A 16,969-nucleotide genomic window follows, 5' to 3' on the forward strand; every position below is an offset into this window, starting at 1 on the left:
GAAATAAGGAGAAACACAACTTTCAGGAAGTAGATGAGCAAGCATCGATGGCCATCATACGAGGGATGATTGTCATTAGTGGTGTGCCCAATTTTATTTTATTTTTGATTGATGTGGTGTGGCCAATTCAATCACAATATATTTCGTAAATTTGGATAAAGAAAGTTATTAATCAATGATGCTTAGCTATTTCAATTGTAACTAATTAAATTCAAATGGAAAAATTACATTTGCTTGTTTTAACAAATCAGGTTATTTTTATAGTTAGTGCATGTGTTCAATAGTAAGATGTTGTATTAATGTTGCACATTGTTTTCGAAGCTGCAATTCTCATATCTATTTTACTATAGATCATAAGTATCACATGGCTTCATTTTCGCGTAAATTTGAGAAGAATGCATTCAAACCAAACAAATGATTAGCAAAAAAATTAAAAAAGAAAAGAAAAGAGAAGAAAAGAAAAATTGAAATGACAGGACATTGGTGAAAAAGAAATAAAACAAGATAGAGATGATAGTTCAAAATTTCGATGGAAAAAAGAGTAAATAATGAAGACAAGTTGTTCATTCTTACAAAAGCAAAGTGAAACATCATATGAGCAATGAAACAAATAAAAAGTACATAGCCCCAAATAAATTGATCTTTTTAGCGTTCCGTGTGGTTAAAAAGGAACTTAATTTCGTGTCGGTATATCATTGATATACCACTCAAATTAAGTTTGGTAATTTTGGTTAAATGTTTGTAACTTGAAAAGCGTTGGTCAGCCATAGGAATAAACATTGGTAGGTTTTTAAGGTAGCTAGTGATCTTGAAAATATAAATATATTTTAGTACCTTTTAAGATCTAATAAAAGTTGGTCAATGATTAAAATCAATTGGTATCTTAATTTGATGATTGTTGGTACATCAATTAGATTTTCATTTGTAATTTCAAAATAAAGTTAGTAATTTGAGAAGGGTTGGCTTGTCACGAGAGTAAACATTGGTTGATTATTAAAGTAGTTTGTAATTTTGAAAAAGTTGGTATTATCCAACCTAACAAGATAATTTAAGGTGGAATTTAAGGTGGCAAGTAACTAAACTTAGTTTGTATTTTATAGAAAATGAATGTTTTGGAAAACATTTTCCTAAAAATAATTGCTTATGTCACTTGATAATAATTAATAAATGAAATTTCATTAATTAATTATAATTTATATCTAAATATTTTTGTAGATTATAAAAATATTTTTCGTTCATTCATTTTTATAAACAATACAAGCCATCATTTTTCAAAAGTATTTTGCATAAATTCCATTTTTTGTGAAATGAATGAAGTCTTAATGTGACTAATATTGGTACACCAATCAAATTTGATTTGGTAACTTCAAATAAGGTTAGTAATTTCAAATATGTTGGTAAGCTAGAATAAAAGTTGGTAAATTATTAAAGTAGTTGATGATTTGAAAGTAGAAAAAAGTTTGTCCTTTTTTAAGCCTATTGATGAGTTACTAACATGTGATCAAATAAGAAAATTATCCACAGTGCTTAACGATTACCAACCATTTTCAAGATGTTCGTGGATGGAAATTTGTTTTGTAACTAAGCTAGCAATATTCCAAGCGAACATAATACCATTTTTTAAAAAATAAAATAAAATTGGTGGACAAGGTTGGTCAAATTAAATTTAATAGGTAAATCTCAATCATCAGATACGAGTAGCTCATCAGAAGCATGGCTATCTATGCAAGTCATTTTAATAAAAAGTGTTGTTCTTCGAAGTAAAAACTGGGATTAATAGATTTATATACCAAAGAATATGAGCTAGAAATAGTTAACTACAAATAATTTTTAAGTTTTTAAGCAATTCACAGGTGTGGTTAGGCGAGTATCAACAAGCATGAAATGTTTGACAATGTCAATTTCCTAGAGAAAATAACAATGCACCAAGAACTATGCACATAAACCAACGAAGACAATAGCAAAGAGTTAGAATCTTTGATAAGGGCAGTACCTTTTCAAAAGAAAAGAGCGCAGATTGGTTCTTGCTGGTAGTTGTACCTTGGCAGCCTTGAAATTCACAAGCAAATAAGAACGACCTCATCTTGCCACAATGTCTTACTCGCAATTGCTTCAAGAGTGGCCATGCTAGAGTATGACTATTTTGGTAGAAGCTCCCTAGTTTCGGCAACTCAAGTAATTTTAGGTTGGTTAATTGCGGAAAGAAGAGATCACTTGCACTCATCCCCACTCCGTCTTTCTCCGCAATAATTTCCTCCACCCCACTATCCATTACTAAAAGTTCTTTGAATTGTGTCATATTTTTTGCCACTGAGCTTGGAAATAAACTTTTGAGACTCTCACACTTGACAACCTCCATGTGTTGCAAGTGTCCAAAGGTAAAACCTCCTCGAGGAAGTTCATTCCACACATGTTTCATTTTTGGGAGCCTCGTCAAAACTATTTCTCCCAATTGAAAAGAATTCATAGAACAAGCTTCGCTAAATTCAAACTCTTGGACTTGAAATGCTACTTCTAAGGATCCACAATCGGTCACAGTTATCTTCTCTAGGTTTTGAAATCTCATGAGCATATTATAAGATGAAAATATGGATAAAAGTTTCTCACAATGCTCCACTACTAGTGTTTTGAGTTTGCCAAAGGCGTTTGAATCAAGATCATCAAGCCATATCTTCTCCATGTTATCCATGTGCAAGATCTTCATCGACTCCATAGCAGGAAACTCAACCTGTTATTTTTAATTTAATTAATTAGAGTCGATTCTCTATTCCTTCAAAAAAGAGAATACTTTGATTTCAAGAACAAAGAAAATCACAGGATGGATATTATCAAAAAAATAGAAAGAAAAGAAGACTAGACATACGTTATTTCTTTTTAGCAGATGCCACCCCCTAAAATTCATTCATTTGTCTATAATCTTAAAGTAGAAAGCATAAATTTTTCTAATATATATTAGAATCTTGGATTCTTGTTCCATACGCGTTCCAACTTGGGTAAGCCACTCAAGGTAATCTAGTCAATTGCGATAGAATCTTGACATCCCCACTAGTCATCAATTCTTCAAGGCCAAATACTACCCGTATTAACTGACATCTTTCAACCGTTATAGCTTCCAAGTTCTGCAGCCTTATTAGCTGCAAGGGGTGAATAACACCACATGATCTCATAACAATGCTATTAACTAGAAAGTATGCATACGAGTTGCTTGTGAAATAATAACAGAAGAAATAATCTCGAATAGTAAATCTAAAATAATGGAAGATAAAGCGGAGTAGTGATTTTGAATTTTCCCTTATCCTTCTATAAAATTATCTACTTTACACTTACTTATCATTTATCTATTGTGTTTTTGGACTTTATTATACATATATTATTGAGGATCAATTATTGAGGTTATTGAATTTACCCTCACATTTTGTGCAATCTGCCTAAATTTTAGAAATTCATGGCATAGGCTCAATTGATTTTTCGATGTGGTCTGATATAATATCTCAATTGACAGTGTAAAAAATCTTAATGATTCTCTCCTAAATAGTTATGAACTAAATTGATAAACTTAAAAATAAAAGTACACTTAGTTTATTTGTAGGTGTAAATTGAGCCTGGCATTTTTTCCGAACTGTTCCAAAAAAGAGAGTATCTCTTATCGAGTGAGTAAAAGTAAAAAGTAGTTATAAATTTAATAGAGAAATACTAAAGTAGTCTTAAGATTTTAATGTCCCCATGCATAGCACTATAGGCGGAATAGATGCCGCATCGACGAAATGTTAGAAAAACGGTTCATCTCCATAAGACCCATTGGTGGCCATAACATCCATGAATTATACATAACAGCGCCGTATGGTCATCAAGGTCAATTTCAGCAAAGGATTTAGTTTTAAAATATGAGGACCCAAGATACACTTCCTCGTCATAAAAAAAGTTAGTTTCTGTAGAAAGTAAAAAGTTTTGGTCATGTAGCCAAGAAAAAGAATTGCTTCATTTGATAATGATTTCAGTCCAGCGTCAGGCTTTTGTGGTTTGGGTCACTTGATAAACATAATTTAAAAAAATAGGTAGCAAAGGGGTTCCAGTTTTTTTATTTTATACTAACAGAATAGTAATAAAATTTGTTAATTCCAAACAATAGTGAACAAATTAATGCTAGATGTGTTTCTCGTTAATACTTTCAAGCAACATTTATTACAGAAAAAAGAAATTTAAACACGTGCCGCACATAAATTCTACCAGGAATATTATAAAAGGTGTAAGAATGAAGATTTGTGGTAGATTTGATCCCTACAAAAGGTCCATAGTTCACATAAATCAGAACAAAAAATTTAATTATTCCACTAACATCTCATTTTAACAAGCGTAAAAAAGCATATTTGCCTATCTAACATTATATTGAATTTTCATTTCGTTGTCACATAATAGTTCCATCAACTCACATATAAGACTATAGAAAATTTTATATGATGGAACTTTGTGTAGAACCACATTTCCACTGAGGTCCATTCACCTACCCCAGATTTTTACAATTATTGGAAAGAAAAAAAACAGCAACTTAATCGTCTCAATTACCCTAGCATTAATGTACTTAAGACGAAAGTTGCAAAATAATTTTCTGTAATCAATTGATCTGGATGTTATTTCACAGAGTCACTGAGTTACATGCACCGAAATTTTTTTAAGTTATGTTTTTTCGCTTTAATCAAGCGGATAAGATAGAATCCTACAATTTTCCATAATTACTAAATGAAGGTCATACAAACTATATAGGTCATAAATACTTTCCTGATGTTACGATTATATCCATAACTGTATGTGTATATACTTTACCATAAAGCAATGATAAACTTTTAGATTATTTGAAAAATGAATGCATCGTATGTGCTTCTTTAATTATGTTGATAACATAACACATATAGATGTTTTATGCATTCACATCTCACGTAGCAATTACATTTTGAAAAATTAAATCAGTATTTTGTCTTAATCAAAAAAATATATTTATATGTGCCATTAGACTCCTCTATAATACCCATGCATAAAATTCCATTTCCTATACAATGCAAAACGTATCACATTAGTACTCACCCATATATCAAAAGCAAATTGAGATAACTCTAAAGTCAATATTTCAATGTGTTTATAAATTAAATTTTTAAGTATTCACATTTGATTAAAATCAACACTTTTTAACACAAAATACTAAGCGATCCAATTGTTGCTAATTTTTTTTTTTCGTATAGTTAATAAATGCATGTTACTTTGTCAAATTACACGAAATGCCTTACATTGTACTCTTATTTTTCTTCTGGTAAGGAACTCTTGTTTTAATTACCTATGATATCGGCTAAGATACTAATTTTCTTTAGTCTTGAGGATGAATTCATTGACTAATGAGTTTGCCTATTGGGTGTTTCTTCTTCCTCGCCTAATTTAAAATCTCTCTCTCAAATTTCCTTCGGATTTTATGATTCTAAACCAACCTTGCTATGCAATTTCATTCTATATTATCAGTTGTTAACATATATATCATACACCTAGTAAAAAGCTCCTCAAATTTTAGAATCAATGTCAGTGCAGTTGAGTTATTTACATATAATGCATGTAGTGAAAAAAATATTGACTCGTGTGGAGCGACAATGCTTAGTTCCTTTAATTAGCATTTGATTAAGCAGACTAGGTTTGACACGAAAGTTAAAAATATTATGTCAACTACTTGCAGTTTTAGTCATAATCAAGATATAAATGTGCATTAGAAGTATTAACCTTATATTTGAAATGCAGTCAAGAGTTTTAAATATTTTTGAAGAAGCATAATCAAGTTCTTTTAGTACATGATAACTTAGATTGCCTATGCAGCAACCTCAAATTGCATTTGTTTGTTTTAATTTATTACTTAATTACAACAACCGAAAGGTCTGGGACTTAGATTGCACTTTTTGATAAAGGTTTAAGAGTTCATTACACCAACTAAAAAATTTATGATTTGATTGTATTTCATAAATACGTTTTAGGACTTGTGGAAAGATTTTTTCCATCTCAATATTTACAATTAACTTTAGGAATAGTGACAAAATGGCTCTTAAAACTTATTCCGATTTGGCATGTTTAAGAACTAAAACTTTTTTTTTCCTTTATTGGTAAAACTTTTTTTTATTAAATTTTCCTTTTTTTTAATTGTAAAATGTGGTGTGAATATTGTGATGCCACTTTAAAAAAGGCGACCAAAAATTTAAAAACTACATATAAGAAAACAAGGCAGGAGAGAGGGAGGGTTCGCACTATTTAGGGCTGCAACCGTACCCAGGGTCATGGCTAGGGTGCTTGGTACCCTCGCTAGGTCACCAACAGTTGCCAAACTTGGCTCCTCACCACCACGTGAGTGAGCACACTTGCCCTCACCCAAATTGCCAAGGGCGATAACAAGCCATTGCTTGCTCACGATGAGCGCTAGCCCTTGTCGGCAGGAAGGGAAGCAGTAGTGGCACTCCAAATGCAGCCCTTCCCCACTTGACTAGTGATCTCTTGTAGGACTTTCTTTTATTTCCAGTTTCATATTACTACTGATTTTTTTTTCATAATTTTTACTCTTTTTTAATTTTTCAATTTTTCAATGTGGCAATGGTGAAACAGCTCCCTTTATGCTTGAGGAAGCTCCATCACCGCGTCAAAGCCCATGCAGGACTAAAAATATGATAAAAATGCAGAATTTCTCTACAAAAAAGGGACAAACTTAACAAGTCTTGAAATGCATCAATTGTGCAAATTTTAGAACTTAAGTGTTGAACCAACACAAGTTTTAGAACTCGTAGCATCAAAGTAGACATCTTTGGCGTTGTCTAGCTTAGCCTCTCATTGATATTTGTGCTTCAGCTACAATTTAGTTTAACACTTGAAAATGAAAGAAAAACGTATTAAGTTTTTGAAGTTTATGAAAAAGTTTTGATATACATTTCAACATTTTTATATTAAAGAAGTAGCTTTGAGATGTTTCTTATTTGAGGTCAAAGATTTGTAAATGAAAATGATAAGTTATCATAAGTGACCACTTATACTCTTAGCTCAAATCATCAAGACAACAAACTAGATATGCCATTAGAGAAGAACGAGTGCAAACCTTTCGACGAGTAAAAGCGGTTGATATGTTGGACCGTTACCCTCTAAACCGGCATCTCCTAGAATCACTTTCACAGCTTTACAATCTTCAATGGTAAACTCTTTCAAAGAGGGCCACTCTGAAATATGCTTCCCTTGGCAAAAACTTCTAAGTTTTGGCATGATGTGAAGATACAAAGTGACAAGTTGAGGAATTACAATTTTGTCAATTGCTTCTTCCGATTTCTGATCTTCTTTGGTGACAATGTACTCCATCTCTCCACAACCACTGAGACCCAGATATTGGAGTTGTCCTAGACTTTTTGCCATAGACATTGTAAAAAGGTTTCTCAAACTAGGGCACTCCTCAACTGTCAAGGACTCCATATAGTGAAGCAGCCTCTCTGACATGAATGAAGGAATCACATTCACTAGGTTGTGACACTGCTTCACCTGGAGGGTCTTTAGACAGCAAAAGGACTCCATAAGGATTTTACTGTTCCATAGTTCTTTTTGTTGAACTCCCTTGATGTGTAGCTCTTCTAACTTTGGAAATGCAAGCTACAAATGTAAAGAGATAAACCGAAAATACCCAAAATAACTTAGAGCCAAAGCATAAAAAAGCAAAGAAATATAACAAATCAGATAAACTAGGATATGATACCTTCTCATCAAATAGAGGATATAACCCATCACCAGCACAATTCTCTAAACTAAAACAAATCAAACTCTTAAGGTCACCAAGCTTGAGTTTGGCTAAATGACGGAACTCAAATGTCTCTGCAGTTTTCCCTTTTCCTTCTTCCATCACAATGATGCCTCGTAGATTATTGCAACAGGAAATATCAAGCACTGCAAGTTCATGAAGAGTTTTGGCTGTGGTACTTGAGAAGAGATATGACAAACTAGGACAACTTCTTACATTCAATTCCATCAGGCTAGGAAATGTCAAGGTTACTTCGCAGTCACCCTTCAAAATGTCTGTCAACCTTGGTAGATTCAACAGCTTCATTTTTTTTAATGCAGAGAGTTCCAATGGCTTTTGCCTTTCCTCAGAGCTAAGGCTTACCGGTTCAAATAATGCTTCCAAGGAGGGACATCCAACCACCTCAATTTTACTCAAGCTTTGCAACATGTCCATTGAATTTGATGGAAAAACATGTGAGAAATTTTCACAAAGTTCAACAGTGAGGGAAGCAAGTTTGCAGAAGGACTGTCCGTGGAGTTGATTGTGCCATATCCTCTTTAGTTGGCACATGGACGAAAGCTTCAATTCCTCCAAACTTGGAAAAAGAACCTGTGTACAAACCTTGTATATGTTCAATAACTGAAATATTTGGTACAGAATTTATTATGCTTAAAATTTAGGGGCATCTTTGGAAATGGACAACATCATGAGTTAGTTCTTGCACCGTGAATTGCTAAACTTTATCAGTTTATAAGAAATTGCTTCACTGACCAGAACTAGAAGAATGCTGAATAAAAAAAAAAGGCTATAGATGCTAACTTACCCTTTCAATGTCAATGTCAGCAATGGGTTTAATTCTACCTATATTAGAACCTAAGATACCCCTTTCTCGTCATAAAAATATTAATTTATTGGAGAGCTAGTCATGTAGCCAAGAAAATGGTGTTACTTCATTTAATAAATGATTTTAGCCAAGCATTATGCTTTTGCAGTTTGGCTCACATTATAAACATAATTTTAAGATAATTTAAAAAAGGTTTCCCAAATTTTTATTCTACACTAGCATAATAGTATCCAAGCAATAATGAACAAATGAATACTAGATGTATTTCTAACAAATGCTTTCATGAATATTTTATTACAAAAAAAAAAAATTGAACATGTGCAGCGCACATTGATTTTATTAGTAATATTAGAAAAGGGGTTAGAATATACTTTTGCAATAGATTTGATCACAACGGAAGGTCAATGTTACAATCTGGGGTAAGGAAAAGAAATTGGCCTATTGAATATTATATTAGATTTTTCATTTCGTAGTCACATAATAGTCCATCAATTAACATATAAGAGCATAAAAAGATTTATATAATGGAAGTTTGTTTAGATCCACATTTCCACAAAAGGTAAAATTGAGGATAATTCTAAAATCAATACTTTAATGTGTTTATAATTTAAAATCTAAATTATCAAATTTGAGTAAACTTAATACAGTTTAACACAAAACACTAAACGATACAAATTTTACTAATAAACTTCGTCGTTTGGTTGATAAATGCATATTACTTTGTTAAAACTATACAAAATCTCTTAATTTGAATTCATGTTAGACGTAGCTCTTCTAATTTGGAAAACACAACCTATAGAAGCATCACCTGGCTAAAGTCACAATGACTGGCATTGAAGTAAAGTGGATGATGTATCCAGAGCATCACAAAGAAGAAAGCAAATCACATGAGCAAAGATACAACTAAGATAAAGGAAAGAGGAAAACCTTCTTGTAAAATAAAGAATGTGAACTTTCATCAAAACCGGCAGATCCCTCATTTATCATCTCCACTCTTGGCATCTACGCACTTTAGATTGAAGAAAAATGCGGCTCTAAACAAATTGGCTATTGAATATTATATTTAGTTTTTCATTTCGGAGTCACATAATAATCCATCAATTAACATATAAGAGTCTCCACTTAATATGTAGTCCATGAAGTAGTTGACTATATGGATAAGCAATAGAAACCCCTGTCTACTGTCCACTCCCTTATAAGAGAATTTCCTCCCTGTCCTTACGTCTTCCCCTTCATTCCTAAGTAGCTAACGAACAAGCGGCGGAATGTACAGAAAGCGCAAGGATCTTAGAGAAGACAGTGAGTGTGATCAAGATAGTTTTAAAAAGTGCTTTTATCATAGGATATAGCCAGCCGTGCCCTTTTAGTCTCTATGCCCTTTACTAGAGGTTTAGTTGTCTTGTGCCAGTGCGTCAAGCTAAGGTTTCCAAGCAGAGGTAGGAAGGAGTGCCATATGTTTAATCGGAACAATCGGAGAAGGTCTTCTGTCTGTTTGATACTATTAGTCACTGGTGACTTGAACTTGAGGATCACAACTATTTGCTTATCTGGTGGATGCGCGTCTTGGGCTAACTAGAAATATCGTAAGAGAATAAAAAGAATCTCCCTACGGATATCACCCTTAAAAAGGTCATTATATAACGGGAGTTTGTTTAGAGCCACATTTCCACAAAAGATAAAATTGAGGATAATTCCAAAAATCAATACTTTAATGTGTTTATAATTTAAAATCTAAATGATCAAATTTGGGTAAACTTAATACCTTTTAACACAAAAGACTAAACGATACAAGTGTTACTAATAAATTTCGTCGTTTGGTTGATAAATGCATATTACTTTGTTAAAACTATACAAAATCTCTTGATTGAATTCACGTTAGATGTAGCTCTTCTAATTTAGGAATACAACCTACAGAGGCATCACTTGGCTAAAGTCACAATGACTGGCATTGAAGCAAAGTTGCTTTTTTATCTAGAGCAATACAAAGAAGAAAGCAAATCACATGAATGACGATACAGCTGAGATAAAGGAAAGAGGAAAACCTTCTCGTCAAATAAAGAAGGTGGACTTTCATCAGAGCCAGCAGTTCCCTCATTCGTCGTCTCTACTCTTGGCATTGGCAGCCTCAGTATGAATGCCTTGAGTTCAGTGCACTCCAAAATTGAGAGATTTGTGAGGGAGGTAAACTCAAATGCACAACTTCCTAAGCTGAAACTAATCAAGCTCTTAAGGGAACAAAGCTTCAATGTTTGTAAACGAGAGAACTTCATTGCCTTCAAATTTCGCTCTTCACTTTCTTCCATGGCAACTACTTTCTGCATTTTATTGCAATCAGAAACATCTAGCATCTCAAGTTTAACAAGAGTCCTGGATGTATCATATGTGAAGAGATATCTCAGACTGTGGCAGTTGCGCAAGCTAACGGTAGTCAGACTAGGAAGACTCAAAGTTGCTTCGGAGCTACTTGTCACTAACGCATCCAGCCTCGGCAGATCCCACAACTTCATTTTTTTTAAGTTTCGGAAGACCAAACTTTTTGGCATTTTCTTAGTATTGACAGCAACATGTTCGATTAATGACTCCAAAGAGGTACAGTTGACCACCTCAATCATTTCCAGGCTCTTGAACACCTCTATTTTATTTGATGGAAAAATATGAGACAAATTTTCACAATCTCGGATTGTGATGGATGCTAGTTCGCAGAATGATTCCTTAGAAAGTTCATTGTGCCATATCTTCATCAACCCACACGACACGACGGTCAACTCCTCCAAGCTGGGAAAAAGAATCTGCTTGCAACGACCATATGTTAGTTTCTCGACCAAGAACTCCTAATAATCCTGAATTGGATGAAGTTGGTTTACTCATGATATGTGCTCTATAATATATTTTCATGAATGAAGTTGGTTACTCGAGATTACCATCATCATAGAAAAATGACAAATGCATGCAGTAGCAAGAGGCTTTAAAGGACATGCAGACAGAGTTTTCAACTGCTTCATCGGCGATAAGACTACAATTAGCAAGAATAGTTTCTACGATAAACATATAATAGAAAATTCCAGAGATAGTTACGTACATTTTGATCGAAGAGTATAGACAAGGACATACTAGAGTTGACACCACCGAGTGCTTGTTGTAAACCTGTATTAGTTGCTATCGTCTGTTGCTTTCCTTGGAATGAAGAGAATGTCATCATCTTGGGGCATCCAGATATCCTCAATCTTGTTAAGGTTGGACAGTGAATACGGTGTGTCCCATGAGAGAATGTTCTAAGATTTGGCAATTCCTCAAGAGATAAGGAGGATAATAGAGGAAACTCTAAAGTGTGCATAGATGCACCTTTCTTTGACTCTTCTTCTTTCACATTTATAATTTCCTCCAACAGTTTACATCTTGCTATTTTTATTTCTCTTATTTGTTGGAGTTCTTTAGCCATGGAAGAAGAAAAAATAAACCTCAAGTTCTCACAGCCTTGCACCTTCAGTACCCTTAAGTTTCTAAAACACAACGCTATCCTTGAATTCTTGTTCCATATGTGCCCCAACCTTGGTAAGTCACTCAAGGTTAATGTCATCAATCGTGATAGAATCTTGACATCCCCACTAGTTGTCAGTTCTTCAACGTCGAATACTTCTCGTATTAACTGACATCTTTCAATGGTTATGACTTCCAAATTCTGTAGCTTTGTCACCAAGTTTGATGGGAAGACGCTCAAGAGGAACGCACAATTCTCTACCTTAAAAAATTTTAGGTTGCTCACATCCGAAGGAAATTGAGAATTCCATATCTCTTTCAATTTGGGAAGTTCAGACAGTGTCAAGTACTCCAACAAGGGCAGTGAAACCTTAAAAAGTCGGGGGAATAACGTTACGAAGGCATATGCATTGATTCTTCTTTAGCAGCAAGGGGTGGATGATCCCACATAATCTCACAATGCTTATAAGTAAAAGCTGTGAACACGCGCTGTTTGTGAAAAATTAATTAGGGAAATAATCTCACATAATGGATTTGAAGTTGACGGGAAAAAAAGGCCTAGTAGTGATTTTTCAATTTTGCCTTTTTCTTCTTTAAATTTTATCAACTTTTACACTTGACTTATCAATCACCTTATTGTCTATTGGGGCTCTATTATATATATGACAAGAGAAGGAAGATATAATCCATGGGTTATTGAGGTTATTGAATTTGCGCTTACATTTTGTGCTTTCCAAATTTTACAAATTAATGGCGTAGACTCAATTAATTCTTGTTAGTCATTAATTGTGGTATTATATAATATCTCAAATAACAATTTACAAAAACCACCTTAATTATTTTCTACCAAATGTTCATGGACTAACAACATATTAGGTTAAAGAAAGACATAGAACAACATTAAACATAACAATGAACATTATTTAAAGGGCTTGTGATTGACCAACCGATAAAAAATATAATTTTAATTGATCAAAACGTGTAACTTGAGTCTGGCTTTTTCTTCAAAGTATTCCAAAAACAAAAACATGCCTTATCAAAAGATTGAAACTAAAAAGTAATTATAAATTTATGAAGTAGTCAGAAAAATTTGTTGTCCCCGTGCATAACATGGGCTAAAATTCTAGTATATCTGTAGTGCGGAATTGATGACTTATCGAACCAAAGTCAGAAAGGGGTTTCATCAATTTAAGATCCGCGGTTGGCCATAAGATCCATGAACTGGTCGCAGCAGCACCATATGGGCTTCAAAGTAAATTTCAGCAATAGGTTTAATTCTACGGATATAAGAACCTAAGATACCCTTTCTCGTCATAAAAAAGATTAATTCATGTGGAGAGTTAGTCATGTAGCCAATTAATTTAATAAATGATTTTGATCGAGCATCATGCTTTTGCAATTTGGATCACACTATAAACATAATTTTAAGATAATTTAAAAAAGGGTTTCCACATTTTTAGTCTATAGAAACAGAATAGTTACAGAAACTGTTAAATCCAAGCAATAGTGAACAAATGAATGCTAGATGTATATCTAATAAATGCTTTCAATAATATTTTATTACAAAAAAAAAAAGAAATTTAAACATGTGCAGGGCACATAAATTCTACTATTAATATTAGAATAAGTGGTTAGAATGTAGATTTGTGCTGGATTTGGTCACCACATAAGGTCCATTCTGGGGTAATGAAAACAAGCTGCCCTATTGAGTATTATACTTGAATTTTCATTTCGTAGTCACATGATAGTCCATCAATTAGCACATAAAAAGATAAAAAAAATTTAATATAATGGAAGTTTGTGCGGAGCCACAGTTCCATAAAAAATAAATTGAGGATAATTCTAGATTCGATACTTTCATGTGTTTACAAATCAAATTTCTAAATAATCAAATTCGAATAAACTCAATACGTTCTAACACAAAACACTAAACGACACAAATCTCACTAAATAATTATTGTCATTTGGTTGATTAATACATATTACTTTGTTAAAATTACACAAAATTTCTATTCATTATCTCTCCAAAGTAAATATTTCAACAAGTCATTTTTTAAGAAGACCGTAAAATGCCGAGGGCTTCAACTGATACCTTTGAAAGGCATGGAGGAAATTGGAAAAGGCTATAAAAGTCGGAAACTTAATTTATGTTATTTTGTCTATCTTTCCTCAGATTTTATTATGGAGAGTATCACGAATTGAGTAGTGAACTAACTCATTCTTACACTAGTATTTTTTTCCACGATTAACATATTCAGTTGAAGGCAATATCCATGTTTATAACTCATTCATCAGAAGACTAGTTGGAGAAGGTTTCCTCCAATTAGGATGGTCCGGATGAATGGAAAGATGATACTTCTAGAAAGCATGAAATTTACCTGTTGCCCATCCAAGAATACGACTGAATGGTCCACGGTTTTATAGAAGCTCATCATCTCTGGCAAGTTTTGTAACGTTAGCCTACGCAGCTTGCATGACTTCACGTTGGCATCATCATCAATTTCATCTCTGTATTCATCTATCTCGTCATCTCCGACAATTTGTTGCATCAAGTGGCATCTATTTATTTCAATCTCTTCTAGCTGCAAGAATATTCTTGTCATGGATGAAGGAAAGAAATGTTTAATTTCATCACAGTTTTCCACTTTCACAATCTTTAATTTGCTAAAGGATTCCGGGGTAAGACAATCGCGAGAAATCTTCTTCAAGTTGTTCAAATTCTGTAGAACCAATGATTCCAGTCTCATAAATCCAGTGGACTGTGTGGAGCCAACAACATATTGAAGTGAGAGGTTATTTATTACACAAAGATGCTTCAATTCCTGAAAACCTTTGGTGCACAAGTCATGAATGCTATCTCTGTCATCTTGCAATCCATCCAAGCAGAGATCTTGCGTTCTCCCCAGACATTCCTGCATACACGCTTCACGGAGAAGATTGCCAGAATCCAAATTGAGCTTTAAACTTCTGGATTCTTTGTATTCATCGCACCCATGCGCAATTGCCCCAATTTGGATTTTATACTCTTTCAGATTCCCGAATGGCAGGTCGCTTGAGAGATTGGTAGAATGAGGAATGGTAATGTGCAAAGTTCTCAACTTTTTCATGTTTTTCAAGTCGGCCAGGCTGGCGTTGCTTCGCGGTGCTTCATCCTCGGCCTCCCATTGACAAAATCCATCAATGTACAATTCTTCTAAATTAACCAAGCTTTCAAGCACGCCAGGTTCAATAATTTGGAGCCTGAAGCACTCTGTTAAGTCCAAAAATCTCAATTCTGTTAGTCCACCTATTTCTTTGGGCAGCCGAGCGATTATAGATCCGTGGAAACTTAGGAATTGCAATCCTTTCAGCTTTCCAAGAAGAGTCACATCCTCTAGATGGCAGTAATCAAGACACAACGAATTGAGGTTTTCAAGGATTTTAATCGACGTAGGTAGAGAGGTGAAAGATAAGCAAGTCAAGTCCAAGACTTGGAGCTTCTCCATAGATTCAAAAAATGACTCAGGAAATTTGAGAGACTTGTTGGATTCGGATAACAGAAGCATCTTCAAGTTTGGGCAATCTAATTTCTCTGGAAGCTCATCAATGCCCACAAAACGGAAGGATATTGCAGTGCATTTGCTGAGCTCATCCTTTGACCATTCTTTAAACCCATAATCTTTCCTCCCGATCAAGGCCTTCCAGTCTATGGAAGTAATAGAGATGGCCATGTCAACAAATATGTCATGCATTTTGAGGTCTTCTATGTCATCACCATCTAATAACAAAGAAGAGTTCTGCAAGGAACGTAAATCCATTACCAACCTATCTCTAGCGCTTTCGATGGTCATGCTGAATTGTTTGTATAAACCCAAACCCATGCAGTAGGGAAGGGTACACCTCAAGAGAATACTGCTAGAGTCTAGAGCACAAACCAAAAACAATTTTCTGATCCTCTCATCTCCTAAGTCATTGTAATTTTGTTCAGCTATTGATTTTACATCCGACACGTCTCTATGGGTCGAAGCATTCCTCCATGCAGCCAACTCTCCGTGTTTCAACCTTTTTGCCGATGAAACAATCAAAAGTGGCAAGCCTCCACAATTCTTGACCACTCCATTTACCCAGGGTTTAATATCAAGATCATTAATTATATTCCCCACTGTCCTTTCAAAAAGTCTACGCGCTTCTCCATGCTCTAACTCATTGAGTCGGAACTCCTTGTCAGAGCCCATATCAGTACGTAAAACATCTCGATTTCTAGATGTTAGCAATAGCTTGCAGCCTCTTACTTTATTATCAAATCCACAAGGGATTCCAACTTCGTTCAACTTCAGCTTCTTCCACAAATTATCTAAAATTATGAGAATGTTTTTTTGAGAATTACTCTCTAACCTCTTGTGCAAAAGATCTGCTCTCCCACGAGCAGTTTCCTCATTCATTATCTTTAGACCCAATGCATAAGCGATTTCTCCTTGGATTCTTCTTAGATCTGGATTGCGTGATACATCTTCTGTGACAACCACATCAAATAGCTTCTCTTTCTTTGCTTGCCTTTCGATATTTGCCAAAAGCTTGGATTTGCCTACCCCACCTGGTCCATACACCCCAACCACACATACCTTGTCATCAGCTATAGCCTTAATTACCGTCTCTGCAAACGAAGCCCTTGACTCCGAGACATCTTCATCATTGTCGGCATATGCAGCAGCGGAAGTGAGAGCAGTGATTCCTATCGGAGGATCTTCGTAGTGGACAACCGGGAAGTTATTTTTCTTATGGAGTTCTTGAATGACTTGAGTCATCTTCTTCACCTTCCTGCCAATTGAATGGCGCACCACGGGTTTGGGAAGCCACCCACGGAAACAAGCATTTTTGGCACTTTCGCCATCTCT

General features: G+C 34.4%; 1 protein-coding gene across 1 annotated transcript; it reads right to left on the bottom strand.

Annotated features, from left to right (window-relative positions):
• Positions 1 to 1,830: 1,830 nt before the first annotated feature.
• On the bottom strand, positions 1,831 to 16,879 carry LOC120290650. Its single transcript, XM_039307000.1, has 6 exons — positions 14,474 to 16,879; positions 10,661 to 11,407; positions 7,751 to 8,413; positions 7,110 to 7,647; positions 1,994 to 2,730; positions 1,831 to 1,905 (listed from the first exon to the last, which is right to left on the bottom strand). The coding sequence occupies exons 1-6, from the start codon at positions 16,877 to 16,879 to the stop codon at positions 1,831 to 1,833; spliced, it is 5,166 nt and encodes a 1,721-aa protein (XP_039162934.1).
• Between the last annotated feature and the right edge of the window lie 90 nt (positions 16,880 to 16,969).

Source organism: Eucalyptus grandis, chromosome 2 (genome assembly GCF_016545825.1).
Source record: "Eucalyptus grandis isolate ANBG69807.140 chromosome 2, ASM1654582v1, whole genome shotgun sequence".
NCBI classification, from domain to species: domain Eukaryota; kingdom Viridiplantae; phylum Streptophyta; class Magnoliopsida; order Myrtales; family Myrtaceae; genus Eucalyptus; species Eucalyptus grandis.